General features: G+C 53.8%; 1 protein-coding gene across 2 annotated transcripts in view; it reads left to right on the forward strand.

The window, feature by feature from the left end:
- PNPLA7 (patatin like phospholipase domain containing 7) overlaps window positions 1-8,513 on the forward strand; it is a 124,289-nt gene extending 115,776 nt beyond the window's left edge. For both annotated transcript variants that reach the window (XM_041406452.1, XM_041406453.1), the window contains exons 34-36: window positions 2,044-2,128; window positions 6,658-6,761; window positions 7,738-8,513. In XM_041406452.1, the coding sequence (XP_041262386.1) occupies window positions 2,044-2,128; window positions 6,658-6,761; window positions 7,738-7,815 (267 nt within the window). In that variant the 3' untranslated portion in view covers window positions 7,816-8,513. The remainder of the gene's footprint in view (window positions 1-2,043; window positions 2,129-6,657; window positions 6,762-7,737) is intronic.
- The last annotated feature ends 8,768 nt before the right edge of the window (window positions 8,514-17,281 follow it).

The raw sequence follows: 17,281 nt of genomic DNA on the forward strand, positions 1-17,281 counted from the left end.
GTGGACTACAATAGTAACTGTCTTTCTTCTCTAATTTATTTCATAAAGATTGTGCCAAAGAGAAAACTTTCCTCCTTGGAAAAAAAAAATACCAGAGAAGTCTGAGAGTAGGTTTCAGGTGGATCTGAGACACTTCTTTGCTTTGTGTTATCTGATGGGAGGGTGATTTTGTCCTTAAAAGTCATGAGAGGAAACACTTAAACCTAAACTCCTGCTTGTAAAGCACCTAGGGAGCGTGGGAAGACACCTGGTTTCTCACGAGTGGTTTTCCAGTCCTGGTGCTGAGGCTTTGGGTGCAGCTGCCTCCCCAGGTGCCCTCAAACAGGCTGACCTGGGGACAGCTGGGGGACAGATGCTTCTGGGGGTGCAGTTATACTTCATTCCCATCCATCCTCACCACAGGAGCTGCTGATGGTTTTGCTGGGGCACACTTAGGTGCAGTCCCTGCAGGATTTTGTTCAGCTGTTCATGCAGAGCCCTAGAGTTTGATGGCATCCGAAGCCTGTCCCTGCTCCCAGGGACAGCTGGCATCTCTGCCCGAGGGCTCTGTACAGCCACCTCGTCCTCCTGCAGTCTGGGGTGCAGAGACAGCCTCTGTGTCCCTGTGGTGGCCAGAGGGTGCACATGTCCCTCACTGAGGTGTGTGGCACAGGCTGGAGCTGCCAAGGAGCTTTTCTTGCCTGTCCTGGGAAGGAGCTTTCTGCAGATGCTGCACTGGGAACGTTCAGGTTGGATGTTCAAAGTGAGCCTGGGCTGACTCATCCTTTCCAGCAGTTCCTTAACAGTCACAATGAGCTTCCCAGCTTCTTTATGTTTTAAGGTGTGTGTCCTGAGCTGCTGCTGTTCCATTTCTACAGGTATCTTTTCATTTCCTCCAGGCTTTCTCTGCCCCCATTGCTTGTCCTGGATCTGCTCTGTGCTGTGGCTGTTCTAAATTACATCAAAATCAGCTACAGATGAAAGGTCAACTGAGAGCACTTTGCTGCAGCAGCACTGAGCTGCTGCTGTGACCCCACAGGGGTTGTGTGATTCACAGGGTTGGTGTTCTTGCCAGAGGAGCAGAGGATTGTTCATAAAACCCCGTGTTAGGGAGCTGCCCTGGCTGGGAGCACATGGGCAGGTCTGGGTGTTTGGGAACACAAGTGTCACAGCAATTCCTGGCAGCCCAGTTCCCTCTGCCAGCTCTCCCCCGTCCCCTTCCTCTGGGTTGGGGTTGTTGCTGTGTCCATTAAACTCACTGGGTTTAAAAAAGGATGAGAGGTGTTCGGGTGTCCTCCTGGTTCCTTGTGCCCAGCCCTAGAGAGGGGGGCGATGCTGCAGGGAGCCTGAGATGGTTCTTATATGCCAAAGTTGAGTTTTCTTAGAGGAGAGACTGGAGCAAGAACTTCTCAAAATAGAGAACACTCAGCCCACTGCTTGGGTGAGACAGAGTGAAAATAGCAAGGGTTTACTGGAGAGAGGAATTGCAGTGGGAGATGTCTCTGCAGGCTCTGGCTCACTGAACCATCTCCAGCTCTGGGGCTTTTAGGGGTCCCTAGGGGGTCCTGGTCACCCCAGTGCCCACCTGTCCCTGCAGCCTCTGTGGCATCACTCCAGCTGGGGGATGAGCCATCTGTGTGTCCCACTTGGTCACCTTCTCCCAAAAGCAGAAGCCCCCTAGGGGCTGCATCTGGCCCAGCCAGTCCCTCTCACAAAGGGACACTGATGGAAAAAAACACATGGAGCGAGCTCTGTCCATGCCAGGGCCCAGCTCCTCCTCTGCTTGTCTCTGGGGTCTTTTTAATAAGGCTTCTTGTTGTGTGGGTGGAGCAAGAGCCATTAAAAGCATGTGCCACTGTTGGGAATCCCATCTCTGCCACCAGACCTGCCTCAGGAGAGCTGTTTGGAGGATTTCTCACTGATGAGTAATGGCTTTTGAGGGGGCAGCTGTGGAGAATTTGTGCGTCTGGAGCTTTGTCTGTTCTATATCATTTTTGTACAGTCTCGACATTTTTTGATTTTCTGTGTACATTTGCTGACAAACCTTCAACTTCTCTATTGCAGAACGTGACCTGTCCCACCACGTCCTTCACAGACCTGGCCGAGATCGTGTCCCGCATCGAGCCCGTCAAGGCTCCGCTGGCCGACGGTGAGGGGGGACAAGGGACAGCTCCTGCCTGCCTGCCAGCCCTCCCTGTGCTCAGCGAGGGGCCTGCTGGGCACTGCCAGCCCCTCCCTGCTCCCCTCAGAGCCCTGACCCTCTGTGTTCTCTTCCTGCCACTTCCTCTGGGACAGCGGGATCAGTCGGGATGTCCTCAGCACCTGCTGCCAGCCTCTTACTGGGCAGCTCCCAGGGGGGAATAATCCCTGCTGGAGTCTCAGCTGAGGGAAATAACAACACAAGTGGCAGCTCAGCTTCCATCCCCTCGGGCTGTCTCATGCCCTTGTGCTGGCTCCATCCTCAGCCCTGTTGGGCAGGGAGGAGGCTGAGTTAAAGCCCTGCCCCAAGGATGTTTTCCCATGTTGGGCTGGGGAAGACTGAGTTAAAGCCCTGCCCCAAGGATGTTTTCCCATGTTGGGCTGGGGGAGGCTCAGTTAAAGCCCTGCCCCAAGGATGTTTTCCCTGCTGTCGTGAGTAGGATCAGGAGTGACTCACTGGCTCCAGTGCTTTTTGTGTGCTCGTGTTGTGGGAGCAGCACTGAACTGATGAGGAGCAGGTAGCAGCTCCTGCATGGTGACACAGAGGGGCTCTGTGCCCTGTGCTGGCCCAGCCCTGCAGAGCAGCTCCCTGTTTATGGAACTCTCAGATCCAAAAGGATCCTTGCAGGCCCAAAACCCCTGAGTGTGTCACCAGGGCTGGAGCTCTTTCTAAACAGTCTCTTCCCCTCCTCCTGATTCTTGTTCCTGCGGAGGGAAAGCTAAAGTTAGCAGTGCTCCCATCTGTGACTGTTTGCAGAGATGTCCCTGTGGTAATTTGAAATGCTAATTACAATCATATGCCTTATGAAGAAAATATTAATCAAATGTGGTTGAAGCAGCCATTGTGAATAAGAGTGAAGAGTTCATGGTATGTGGTTATTTAAGGCTCAGGCACTGAGACTTGCTGAGATTTAACCAGAGCACTGGGACAGATCCTCCTCCTTTCTGGAGCTCCTGATGATTCCCTGTTAGGCTCCTGCTTTCTGCTGGGCGAGGCCGTGGATGGAGTGTGGGAAATGGAGCTGGCACCCCCTGGGCTGAGGAGGGGCAGTGCAGGGGCTGCTGGGGGTGGGGTGGGGTGGGGTGGGATGGGATGGGGTGGGGTGGGATGGGATGGGGTGGGATGGGGCCACGTGCTCCTCACGTGCTGACATCCCTTGGCTGTAGGGTCTGGGGAGGGGGTGGCAGTAGAGTGGCACCATGCTGGGCAGGATCCTTTGTGTTCTGCCGTGGGTGGCTGTGTGTGGCTGAAGGGACCCTGGCCATGTCTGGGTGGCAGTGACAGCAGCGACATTCCTTGGTGTCCTCTGTGCATGAGACACTCGTTAAAGAGCTGTGGGGGAAGGTCTGTGGTGAGGTGAGCTCAGGGGGAGGGTGACACCTCCCTGCAGTGGCCTCGTGGCTGTCAGGTGGCTCCTCGGGGCTGGTGAGCTCTGGCATTGCTCTGCTGTGGGGGTGAGGGGGCTCTGAGGTGTGTGACCTGGGTAGAGGAGGCCACAGGGAGCTGCTTGGTGGCCTGGCTGTGACCCTGCACTGTCACCTTTTTTTCTCCCTGGAAATCCCTTCTTGAGGGAGATCTTGGATCACAGAGGCTGAGAAAGGCACAGAGACTGACAGCACACTGCAGGTCTGGGGCTGGCTGAGGAAATTCTGGCAGTAATTTTCTTCTCAAGAAAGCAAAGGGAAAGGCTCGAGTTCTGATGGATGGGGAAGGGTCAGCACAGAGGGTGAGAAGCCTGGATGGGCTTTGTGGGGAAGGGGCAGGGGAATTCCTTCTCCTTTCTTGAGCACACTGAGAGCAGTGACCAAAACCTTTTAAAAGTTTTTAAAAAGGGAGCCTGTGCCTCAGGCAGGGCTGAGCAGAGGGACCTGAGTGCCAGAGTGCTGGGGCACAGGTGTCTCATTTCACAGCAGTGTTGGTGGCTCTGTTCCCATTCTCCATCCCCACTTTCCTCTGTCCAGCTGTGGTTGGACCCACAGAGCTGTGGCCGTGGCCAGGGGAGCACAGGTGCCACTCTCAGGGGTGGCTCTGTCACATCCCTGCTCAAGCTCCCCCCGTGAGGGATTGCTGAGCCCAGGAGATGAAGCACTTGTAGCAATGGTCATTTGGATAAAGGGATTTGTGGAGGAGAAATGTTCATGGTGGTGTCAAATGCCTGGGTTTGCCCAGGCTGGAGCAGGAGACATCCCAGCACCTCTCAAGGGACACAATTAGAAGGCAGCAGCCACTTCTGCATCTTGGCTGCTTAAAAAGAACTTTTCTGGAGCAGCACTAATGGAGCTGAGGCTGTGCTGAGCTTCCAGGTCCTGACTGTCACACCCCAGCTGTCCCCAGCTGGGGGGTTCCCTGCAGGAGTCAGCCACGAAGCAAAGAAACACCCCAGCTGCAGGAGCAGGAGGCAGATCTCTGGATGGGGAAATGTGCTCACCCTGCTCAGGGCATGCCTGGGGACCTTCCCAGGGTGGAATCTCCTCCTGGCTGGCTGGATTCCAGGCTGAGCTCTTTGGGTGGTGCTGAGTTGAGCACAGCAGCAAGGCCTTGGTCCTGCTTGGTGCTTCTGGGAGGTTTTGTAGTGGCCAGAGCAGTCACTGTGAGCCTCAGCCTTGATGGGAGGTGATGTTTTGGGATAGCAGAGCCATGTCCTGCTCTCCTTTTCCCCCTCCAGTACCCAGAGCTGTGCTGTGAGTGGTATGGGAAGGGTGGCTCTTGGTTCTGTGTCTGTAGGACATGTTAAATGCTGAATAGTGCTGGGAAAATCAAGGAATTTGGTCTTGATGGCAGCTGGTTTTATTGGAGGTATAAACTCCAAACTCTTGTTTGTGGTGTCTCTTGCTGTTCAGATGAGTTTCCAGTTTCTCTGGTGTATTTTATCAAAGATTATCATTAGCGTTTTTAGTAAAAACTAACAATCATTCTCTAATTATCAGTTAAAAAAACCAACAAAAACTGGAAATAATAAAAGAAAATAAAAAAGACTTAATGTCTTTCATTCCAATGTTCTAGCAGTTTGTTTTAGCTATGTGCTAGGAGAAAAGGCTGTGGAACAGACTGTGCTGTTGTCTTCAGCATGGAGCAGATGCTATTGATGGCTCCCAGGAGAAATACTTAATCAAGGATCTGGTTTAAACAGGAGCCCCTCTCTTCACCAGTGGGCTGCATCCAGGTATTGCCTCAGAGCACACTGGAATTAACTCAGGAAAGGGGGAGAAGAGCTGGTGATTTTAATGGTAACCATAAAATGTCATTTTCACACCTTCAGCTGCATCCTGCAGCTCTGGGTGCCAGCAGAGGAAGGTGCTGCCTGCCACGGGCTCTGCCTCGCTGCCCTGGTGTCACGGGTGGCTGGGACAGGCTCTGCAGGGGCTGGGGGGAGCTGGGACCATCCATGGCTCCCCCAGCCCAGCACATTTCTGGAGCTGCTGTGGGGAGCCAGCCCTGGTGCAGGTGGAGTCATAAAAGGGTTTGAGTTGGGAAGAACCTTAAAGCTCGTCCACTTCCACCCATGGCAGGGACACCTCCCACTGCCCCAGGCTGCTCCAAGACCGGTCCAGCCTGGCCTTGGGCACTGCCAGGGATCCAGGGGCAGCCACAGCTGCTCTGGGCACCCTGTGCCAGGGCCTGCCCACCTCCCAGGGAACAATTCCTCCCCAGTATCCCATCCATCCCTGTCTTCCTTAAGGCCATTCCCCCTTGTCCCGTTTCTCCTTCCTTGGGAGGTCCTGCTCCTGCTGCCTGTTTTGCAGATCCTCCAGGTGATCTCCAGATGCTGGCAGAGGTGTTGGCTCTGCACAGATGTGTCCTCATTCCATGGGAACAGGCCGGGGCTGGGGTTTTCCTTGCACATCCTGCTGCTGTGCACAGCTCTTGAGACTCCCTCAATTATGTTAATCCCCTGGATTACTGGAGAAAGCAAGTGATTGTCCTCTGCAGGGAGGAAGGGAATGTAAATGCCACTGTCCCTGTGGAGCAGAGATTGTGAGGCATTCAGTTATCAGCTCCATAGCAGGCAGAGCTCACCCTAAGCCTGGGATCCCTGTTCCCAGAGCCTGTGACCACCTGGAGTTTGGCTTGGCAGCTCAGGGGCTTCTGAAGGTGTCTCACGGGTCTGGTTGGGCTGAGGGGTGAAATACAGCAGCTTTGCTGTGAAGGGAATTCCCCAGGGAGCATCCCCCCAGAACTGTGTCCCTCTGGGAGCTGGCACCCACCACAGTGACCTGAAGAGTTGGGCAGGGCTGCTGTGCTGTGGTTCCTTGGATTCTGGAGGGGTCCTGGTTACCAGCTGACAGAGAGGATGTGGTTTGTTTTTATGTGCTGGGGAGCTGAGATCTGCGTGTGAGCAGTCCCAGTTCACTGAGCTGCAGAGAGCTGCTGGCACTCTCCTGCCTGTGCTCAGTGACAGTGGCACTCATTCCTCTCCCAGCTTCCTCTGCCTCTCTGCTTGCCAGTTAAACCCTGTGCTTTGTGTCTTCTCTCTTCAGATGAGTCAGACTACCAGACTGAGTATGAAGAAGAAGTTCTGGACAGCCAGAAGGATGATTACCTTGATTTCATAAGCAACCAGGTTGAGGAAGACTCTGACTCGGTATGAACCCCACTGGAACAGGCAGAGGCTGCTCATTTTGGGTCCTGGCTGAATGGTGTGAGGTGGATGTGTTGGGAAAGATGCTGAGAGGAGCATCTGGGAGGGGCTGCCTGAGGAGGACTGTGCAGAACTGCTTTTTGCTAGTACAGACACTAAACAGCACATGGTCACCCTCCTCAGGTCAGTCCCTGCCACTTGTGGCAAAACCTGGCCACAGTTAAATCCTGGTCCTGCAGCTCTGTGGGTTTGCTCATGAGGTGGATCAGGGCTGGAGAGGCTGAGGGAGCTGCTTCCTCCAGCAGGGGGGAGAGGAGCTGAAGGGAGAATCTGCCAGTGGGGTGGGTAGGAGAAGGGGGTTATGGAGGAGAAGGGGGTTATGGAGAAGATGCCCATCACAAATCTAAGAGGGGACAATTTGTGCTGAAGGAAGCCCTCCCTGGGGCCAGTGGGAAGTGCTGCCCTGTACACACAGCTGACACCCACCCTGGGCTGTGTGGGGAGAACTGCAAACTCCATCCTTGTAGATATTTGAAAAGCAAAGCCCTGAAGAACCAGCTCCAGCACTTGAGCCAGCCCTGCTTAGAGCAGATGACTGGATTTATCTAACAAAGGTCCCTTCCAAGCACAGGGGTTTGATTCTGTGGGACAACAGGCCCACCCTGAGGTAACTGTGAGGCCAGGTGTGCTGTGGTGTGACCCCCAAGCTGAGCAGGTCACATCCCTGCTGCTCTGAGTGCAGCAGGGTTTAGAAGGTGCCTGTTGTGTTAGTCATGGACAGCTCCTCAGTGGGAGCACGGGATGGATGGGGAAGGGCCCACGTGAGGGTGTCCGATGGTGTCGGTGTTTTGAGAGAGGCCTGGGCTTCTCTTTGCTGGGCTTACCCGAGCTGTGGTGGGAGAGGAAGTGAAGAGGACAGGTTTTATCCAGCTCAGAGAGGATGCTGAAGTTTCAGTTTGTGCTTCCTTTTCTCCTGCAGGATGAGGAGATGCAGCTGAGGAAGCGCAGGAATGTGCCCGCCGGGGAGGGCCAGAGCAGCACTGGAGAGCCGGGATAGAGCTGGAGAGGCCGAGCTGCCAGCTGGGAGCCACAGCCCAAACTGCTGACAGAGCAGCCCTATTTATTTATTTAATGCTTCAACAAACCAAAACAACGCCCAGATGAATGAAGCCAGAGTTCATCCTTCTCCAGCCGGGGCCGGGCACTCAGCACAACCCGCAGCGAGTCCTTTGGAGCTCTGGGCAGAGGGGCTGCCGTGGGCCCTGCTCCTTCCTGCACGTGCCAGGGGTGGCAGTTACTGATCACAGACTGGCAGAGGGGAAATGTGCAGTTCAACGCTGCCTGGATTCTTGCTGCTGTGTTTTTAGGCGCTGTTTTTACTGTCAAGGCCCAAAGAACACCGGGGACCTCCTGCGAGGTGCTGGGAGGGCTCCGGGCAGCAGCACTGGAGAGAGGGAGGGGTTTGTGGGTTGCAGCCTTGCTTTCTTTTCACACGAATCAGGTAACTGTGTAATTAACTCCTCAGTGACTTCCAACCATGTACTGGTGAGCAATGCTCTGACAGGAGCAAATCTGAATGTATTTCACTTGAAATCTAAACCTAAGAAATCATTGTGAAGGGTGGCCATAGAGCCTGGATCCTCGAGTCATCAGCAGGACATTCACTGACGGATCATGGAGCTGACACTTGCTGGGCAACTCTGGAATCACCACTTGGCTGTACTTGCCCTGTTGAAATAAAGTTATTTTGCTGGATGGAAATGTCTCTGTTTCTTTGCATCAGATCCTACAAAGAGAAAAGCCGTCAACAACTGAGACCCAACTTGCCTCTGCTTATCTCAGACTTGCAAAGGAACACACAGGGTTTCCAGGTGCTCACCCCAGCAGGAGTCACTCCAGGTATTGTCAGGCACTGGGAAAAAATCTCCAGTGCTCTGTCCCCAGGGCTGGAGCTGTCCTGGCAGTTGGATCCTGTCCAGACACCCCCTGGTGCTGGCTCAGCTCGTGTCACATCTGTCATTGCCAATGGCTGCATAGCCAAGCTGATTCTTGCTTTATGGAAGCTCCAGCTGTAGGTGCTGTTGCATTGAGGGGATTTGTCATCAACCAGAGCACCAAGGACACCCCCAGAGCTGCCTCCTTCCCTCAGCTCTCCTGGCACTCCAGGCATCACCAGAGCTGGGCCAGAAACATGTTTGGTGAGGACTGGGGCTTGTAAAAGCTGTGAATTGTGAACCCTTCTCTGCATTTAACCTCCTTTCCTCTCCTGGCACAGGCTCTCCTGTAGCTGCCCTGCATTGTGCTTTCCTCTGTCACAGAATCCCAGACTGGTTTGGGTGGGAAGGGACCTTGAAGCCCATCCAGTGCCACCCCTGCCATGGCAGGGACACCTCTCACTGTCCCAGGCTGCCCCAAGCCCCATCCAGCCTGGCCTTGGGCACTGCCAGGGGTGGGGCATGGCCATGAATGCGCAGCCTGTGCTCAAGGAGGCTTCTCGTCTTACACAAAATGTTATTTTCAAGTGTCAGAGCCCCAGGTCAGTGTTTTGTTCTCAGGTGAGACCACCCACCCTGGCTGCATCTCCATATGGCTCATCCAGAAGCAGTGAAAGCAGTTGGAAGCCTTCCCTGCAAGGATCATGCAGACCTTTGATGCAGATTTTGGTTAATGCAGTTGTTCAGAATGTGTTGCAGTCACTGGAGGCTTTTCCCTGCTCTTGCAAAGAATTCATTCTTACAAAGAAAACTTGAAAATGGCTTTAGAAGTGAAGAGCAGCTGGGGGCTTCTGTGGAGGCACAGGCTGCCTGTGGAGCTGGAGAGATTTAATTTCTGTTGGGGCTAGTTACAGGAGGTTGGTGCTAGCTATGGGAAAGGCTCTAAGCTGGGACCAAGCCTGGAAGTGAGCGCAGGTGAGCACAGGTCAGTGCAGGTGAGTGCCCACCTTCCAGCAGCTCTGCTCTAGGCAAGCATCTCATACAGCAGCAGAATTCAGAGTTCTGGTTTTTTGGTGATGGATTGGCAAACCAGATGTGAGGCCCTTCAGTGTCTGTTTATAGGTGGTTTCACTCCAGGAACCTCTCCCTGGAAAATGGGGATTTGAACTGGAGCACAAACCCCGGAGATGACCGAGGTCCTCTGGCTGCCCTTACCAAGCCCCTCCTGGGCCATCTGCCTGCAAAGGATAAAGCCAAAACCAAAAGTGCCTTCAGCAGAGGCTGGATCCAACCTGCTGGCAATGGGCAGACTGTGTTTGTCACAGCCCTGTGCTCTGGAGCAGGAGCTGATTCCACGTGTTCCCTCTGCCCAGGGCAGCCCCAGCTGGGGCAGAGCAGGCACCACAGGTTATTGTGCAGAAGAATGAGAGCTCTGTCAGCCTGAACCCAGCTGCTCTTGTTCCAGGAGAGCTCTTCCCCTCTGTTCAAACAGGTAATTCATTTCCAAGCTGTGTGTGTTCCCTACAAACATCCTGGCAGCCAGACGTGCTCCTGGAGCCTGGGTGGGAACTGCTGGGCTCATTGAGGGACTTACAGAAAACAGACAAATATTGGGCTGCTGAGTGTGCTAATTAGAGCCTCTCTATTTGCTTTGTGCCCTGTACCATGGGAAAACAGCACTTAGTTCAGATGTATGAATTCAGGAGATGAACCTCTGATGTGAGACTGAAAGTCTCTCCTAAATAATTGATCACGTTTTTCCTCCCTGCTGCATCTTTTGCAGCTGAGCTATGAAATGTCCTGCTAATGTCCAGCCGAGCTAGCTGGACATTAAACCAATCTGTTCTTCCATGCTGAGGAATGTAAACCCATAATGGGACAAATGTAAAAGCAAAATTGGTGTTTTCCATCCTGCTCTGCTGCTGTCTGGGTCCTGCCCAGCTGCCCGGGTCCCAGAGGTGACCATGTGTGCGGTTCCATCTCAGGAGGTTTTAATCAATCCCTGCCCACGTGGACAGCAGCCCTGCCCCAAGGAGCCAGTGCTGTGTCACCCCTTTGTCCCCAAGGCTCTGCTGTGCTGGAAATGCAGTGGGAGGAGGGTGGTTGGAAGAGCCTGAGGCTCCTGGCCCCTCTCTCCTGGCCTGGGCCAGGTGCAGGCTTTGCCTGGAAACCACCCTGCAGTTTCTTTATGGGTGTGTGACGTCCCCATAAATGTGAAATCTGACCAGAAGCTGGATTAATTTCTCTTTGCTGGAAGAGCTGAAGCAGTTGCTGAGGTTTCATCGTGGGTGAGGAGGACACACAGCTCGTTCCCACAACAAATCTGGTGCCAGCCAGTGACAACCCTGAGGCAGCAGGGTCAGAGCAAGGTCCTGAGGAGCCATGGCCACGAGCAGGACCTGCAGTGGGAATGCTCCCCTCAAAACCTTTTGGTGACACATTTCGGGGGAGTAAAGCCTTGACTGAGCTTTCAGAAATGTGTCCCAGTGATAGAGTCACAGCGGATCAAGCCCCCATCCTGAGCCTCCTGCAAGCAGCTGGAGTGGGGGAACACCCCCAGGCTCTGCAGTGACCACGACTCCTGCACCAAAGGGACTCAAGGCAGGGGTTTGAGAACCAGGTTCTGTCTGGGTATGAAAAGACAGGCGTCTGCTAAGGAAGGCAGGAGCCTCCCTTGAAATGGAAAATGTAAACCCTCTCCCTCTGAATTATGATAATTTTGAAACTAGGAGGCTCTCAGGCAAAGGTATGGGAACAGGAATAACAGTTCTTTACTAGGAAAATTTAAATACAGTTGCAGTAATACAAAGCAAGAAAAAAAGAATAGCCCTGCCCCCCTGTGGGTCAGGGTGGTGGCACAGTCCCATCCCATTAGGACAGGTTCCCTCTGGAGAGGGGATGCCATGGAGTTTGGGCCTGTGCCCACCAAGAGCTGGTGGCAGTGGCACTCCTGTCCCCAGGGCAGCACCCTGGGGCTTGGTGCAAGCAACAAACCCAGCTGCTTCCTTTAAGCAGCCACACGAGCTCCTAGAGAATCCCCAATGGGGTTTAGAAAGAAGGAGCATGTGGCAGCTGGAAACACGTGTCCAAACCCTCCAGAAAGCTCTGCCCAGGCAGGGGAAGAGCTTTGACCTGAGCAGTGGGGCTCTGGCTCATGCCCAGCTGGTTGTGACAGCTCCTGCTGTGACTTCTCAGGTTTCTGTCCCTGTGTGGGGCCGACGTGTCCGTGCAGCCCCTCTGGGCTGTGCTCCACAGGCAGGGACAGCCAGGCTGTGGTGGGGCTCAGCGTTGCTCCTTCCCTGGCAGACGTCATCCCGCCTGTGTGTTGTTCCCAAATTAATCTCATCCTATTTCCTCGTGCTCCCTGACCTCCCCCAGTGTGTGATTTTCCCTGCGTGCTGCCCGAGGGCTGTGTTTGAGCTGTCGAGATGCGGGGGCTCGGCTGCGCCACTGGGTTTCACTCACTGTCGCTGCAAGAGCTGCTGAGAAAATCAGCAAACAAGAAATATATGGAAAATGTTTTCCTCTCCCTTCAGGGCTCCACGTGGCAGGACTGGCACCTGCCAGTGCCACTATCCCGAGAGCCCCACCATGGCCGTGGGGTGCCAGCTTTCAGCACGGGACAGTGGTGTCCCAGGGCAGGAGGCACTGGCACTGGTAAGGTGGCATTTGATGAACAGAATTTTGGGATGTTTTGCTGGCGCCAAAGTGCTGATTCCCATCAATATCCCTTCCCAGCCGATGGCTGGTTCTGCTCTCACTAGGACTGGTGGGGTTTACATTTGTGCTCTTTGTCCAAGTCCCCTCCTCAGGTCATGGAGGGTGGACCCTCTTTTTCCCAGTGGCCTTAATTTGTGTTTTAGAAGAGAATACACCATAAATACCCATGTGTATGCCAGGATGGTTCCTGGAGGTTCATTGCAGGCAGCAGGAGCAGCATTCCAAACACTGGGAAGGCACCTATGGCCTGAGTGTCACTTAGCTCAGACGTGGCATTTGCACATGGCAGAGCCACAGTCACCATTCACCACTGCCACCAACATCAACAGGGACAGCTTTTAATTAAGACTTATGTGCTCAGGGGTTGTGGACAGGAATGAGCTTCCCATCAGGAAGCAGCTGGGCCCCCAGCTCTGGAGAGGCAGAGGTTTATCCCTAAGGAGTGACATTTGTGTCCATCGTGCCCTCCAGACAGAACTGTGCTGAGCCCTGGGTGGCACAGAGCCCCTGGCACCAGGCAGGATTCAGTAGTGGTGAGGTACAAATGCTGGCAGTGCTGCTGGAAATCCTTTTTTTGGGAATTTGTCCCTGGCAGTGTGGCTGCCAGGGAGGGAGGCTCAGAGCGCCACGGGCGCCACTGTCCTGCCGGGGCCGAGCACAGCTCCCGCTGCAGCACGCGGGCAGGGATAATTTGGGATCAGCAAGAACACCAAATGCACATCAATTTTAAATGTACCATAAATGATATATTTTTTCCTTGGATAAGGCACATTGGATGTGATGCACAGAGCCAGGGGAATGTGTTGAGTAAGGCTGGTGCAGCTCAAGCAGCCCTGACCCGGGGCAAGCTCCAAGCTGTGCCCGTGCTTGAGGACATTCCTGCTGTGTGGGCCCCCACGGGGGTCACAGGTGACCCCAAATGCCCTGTTTGCCCTTGGCATTGCCTGCCAGGGTGCTCTGCAGCCCGCTGCATCCAGAGAGGCACCGTGAGTTGCTCTGGCTGTGCCTGAGTTTGCATCCAGTGCGAGGCTTTGCCCCACCTGGCCCATGAGCGTCCAGCTCCATGTGGGCTGAGCTGCCAAACCCTCCTTGCAATGACTGATGGCTGCCCTAAGGCACAGGCTCTGGGGGAAGGTTTCAGCTGATCACTGCCACTGCCAGAAGGGCTGTTTCTGCCTTTGGAATGAATTTACCCAGCCTGGGCGGGGTGTTGGCCCTTGCATGGTTGGAGGAATCAGGGAAGGATGCATGTGTCAGCTCTGTTGTCCTTGGTGTCTTTGTTCCAGTCCTGTCTAGGTGTTTTCCCCTCTCCCACTGCTGTGGGTCTGCTCCCCCAGTGTGTGATCAGGCTGCTGCTGCTGTTCCTCTCCCCAGTTAGCTGCTGGAGTAGCTGGAAGTGGTGGGTGGGTGGGTGAGTGACTTCTCTGCCTCTCTCTTCTCTTCTCACCCTGAAACTAGTGCCCCATGGCTCATCTCCAGCACTGTCACTTCGTGGCTGTAAAATCCACCCCCTTCACTTGCATCCTTGCTGGAAATAGAAAGCTTTTAACACAGCAAAGTTCAGAAAAGCTTCTAGAGCTGGGCTAGCAAAGCAATGGACCCCTGGGATTTTGGGGGTAATGAGGCAGGAAAGAGCTGGCAAGGAGGAGTTGTGCCAGCCTCGTGGATCGGTGCCTGGGCTGCAGCCACGGGTGCTGACACGGGGCTGCACAGCCCAGGCAGCCACAGCCACCTCCGAGACTCCTGCTGGGACACGTACCAAGAGATTTTGGTCCTGAAAGCAGAGGGGAGAGCTGAGCTTTGCAGGGGTTCTTGGGGTCAGTGTGTCTCTTTCTGGAGCTCTTCTGCAAGCAGTGAACCTTGTCATGAACTCCAAGTGTCAGGAAAGAGGTTTTCCAAGTGCCCAAGAGGGAAGGTCAAGACAGATCCATCCGCTGCCCAGTGACAGTGGGAATGAGTCTGGTCCCTGATGGAGCTGTGGGCAGGGAGGACACCAGAGCCTGGGCACAATCCACACATCCCATCAGCTCCACTCCACATCCCTGGTAGTGTCCAAGGCCAGGCTGGACGGGGCTTGAGGCAACCTGGTATAATAGGAGATGTCCCTGCCCAGGACAATGAGATGCTTTAAGGGACCTCTCAACCCAGTCTGTGATTTCATGATCACCAGAGTCAATTTGGGGGCTCCATAAGGCCCAAATGGTTACACAGTTTGCCCCACTGGAAAGCAGAATTGTTGAGGATAACTCCCTTGGCACCCAAATCCAGGCTGTGTCCGTGCCAATCTGGAGCTGCTGATTTTATACGAGGCAAGGGAAAAGTGGAAATGCAGAGCCCGACCAAAAGGCTGTTGAGTCCCTGCAGAGCAGCACCCCTCTGGGAGCCCTGCACATGTCCCTGCTGCAGACAGCCCTGGCTCCCACGGGACCCTCCTCCTCCTCCTCCTCCTCCCCAAAATCTGCCCCGAGTTCTGTGCGGACCCACGGGGAGCCAAGCACCACGTGCTGGGGACAGGGTGCCCTGGGGGGGCCGTTCCTGGGCTGGCAGCATCTCCCCAGCACGTGGGGACCCAGAGGGGAGAGAGCTCTGCCTTCCAAAGTAGGTCACGCCGTGAACTCGAGCGATGTCGTGGGCAGAGCTAAAAATACCGGCGGGGCCGAGGCTGCCCCGGCACCGGGCTGCGGCCAGCACGGCGCCAGCGGGGCCTGGGGCTGCTGCCTGGCTCAGGAGCAGGGGATGGAAACCCCTCTGGAGCTGCAGGTGCAGAATCCGCGGGAGGAAATGTCTCCCTGCTGATGGTGTATAAATCATTGCAAGTCACCTGGCAGGAGGGTGACTTGCACAGACCCTGCTGCCAGCCTGGGATGTCTCAGTTCCAGCCTCCTCATCTGCCCCTCAGCAAAGCCCCTCAGCTTCCTTTCCACGTTAACAATTACTGGCAGAAAAGGATGTCGGGGAGAGAAATGTAACCCCAGCCTGATGCAAGAGCTCAGCAAAGCAATTCTTTTTCTCTTGCGAGAGTGTTTCTCTTTTAGTGTCAAGGCTTGTGGAGGGCACCAAGAGGATGAGGACAATGCTGCAGGGACATGCATGGAAGGGTCCCTGTGCTGCTCCAAGGCGGTGGTGACAGTAGGTTTGAGCTGGAGCCTGTGCCCATGACTCGCACTCCATGGGGTGCTTGCAGCTCAGGGGCTTTGTCCATGTCCTCTCTTGTCTGACTCTTTTGCCACTTCAGCTGTTCCCTGGAGATACCTCTGGTGTCCTCTGCCCACCATTCCTTGCACTGCAGGACTGTCCTGCTTTCCTCATCCCCTGCTCCAGTCTCTGCACCTGGGGCCAGCGCTGTGGTTGCTGGAGTGATGCAAAACCAGCTGCTCTGAGTTACTTTCCCCTGATGATGTCTAGATTTTTTGTATCCCATCTTTTTTTGATGAAACCTTTCCTCCCATCCTTTTTTTTGGATGAAATGTTTCCTCCCGACTCTTTTGGATGAAACCTTTCCTCCGTTCCTGTTTGAAAGGTGGCCTATTTTAACACTGCCAAGTGAAAATGGGTTGTGCACAGAAAAGATCCCAGTTGCTCTGTAGAACTTCTCTGTCATAATTATTCACTGCCAGTCCTTCTGCTCCCAGCAGCTGTATAATTTATCAGCTGTGTTTTGTGCTCATTTCTCAATCAATGATGAAAACATTGATTAGTGTCAGGCTGGGACTGACTCTGGCAGAATCCCTCTAAATCATCTCTGTTCACTGACGAGTCCTTGTTTTGGAGCTGGATTTGCAGCTCTCCATCCATTTAATGTGGGCTTTATTGGGATTGTATAGCGCTAAATTCGTAATTAGGGTGTCATAGGATATTAACTCAAACACGTTGCCAAAAGCTAAGCAAATAATGGCTACATGGTAACCTTTATCTACAAACTTGTAATTTTCTCAAAGGATGAACTGAGGCTCATTTGACAAGACACTTTCCATTGCACCATGCTGAGGGGTGTATTTTTAATCCCTGAATTCTATATTAATTGAATCTTCTGCATCCTCTCCATTTTTCAATCTGGATGTGTCGTGCTGGACTGAGCAGCTGTTAACCAGGGCAGCCGAGCACCCCGTCAGCATCCTGCCAAACCTGGCAGCTCCCAGCCTTCCAGACCCTCAGCAGCAGGAGGAGGCAGCTCAGCTTGGCTCAGTGCAGTGCTCGAGGGCCCTCAGGTGCAGCTCACACAGCTCTGCTGTTCAGAAACCCCACGGATGGCACCTGAAATGCTCTGGGTTGGTATTAGACCACAGACAATTTCATCACCCTCATGTCTGACATTCCCATCCTTTCCAAACACAGAAGGGACCCACTGAGCAAACCTCCTCATCCAGGAATGCTGGGGCCTCTCCATGCTTGGAGATCTTCAGAATTCACCTGGGCAATTCCTGAGCAAGGCAGTGTCACGTGGATGTCAGTCCTGCTCCAAGCAGGATGTTAGGCTGGAGACACCTGAGGTTGCTCCTGACCAAAATCCTTTCATGCTTTTCTAAGTCTATCTAATGAGTCTGTAACATCATTAATGTTTCCTTTGTTTCTAATGTATTTAGTAAACAGCTCTTTACTGGCTGTGGCTTTGCCAGACATGGATTTTCCTCTGTCCATTTACCCTCCTCTATCAATAGCTCTGCTCCATAGCTTGATGTGGTTGTTGCATATTGATTAGTATCTATTCCTTTCTTCCTCATCATATTTAGTGTCATTTTTCTTCCAATGGCTGTTTTCAGGATTACCAATTTACAGGATGGGCTTTTGGCCAAACTTACATTTTCTTGACTCTGCAATATCAGCTTTTCTGCCCTGTTGCAAGCTCAACTCAAAGAACTGCTGCTTTCC

The sequence above is a fragment of the Onychostruthus taczanowskii genome, unplaced genomic scaffold, assembly GCF_017590055.1.
Source record: "Onychostruthus taczanowskii isolate IOZ18803 unplaced genomic scaffold, ASM1759005v1 scaffold25, whole genome shotgun sequence".
In the NCBI taxonomy this organism is placed as follows: domain Eukaryota; kingdom Metazoa; phylum Chordata; class Aves; order Passeriformes; family Passeridae; genus Onychostruthus; species Onychostruthus taczanowskii.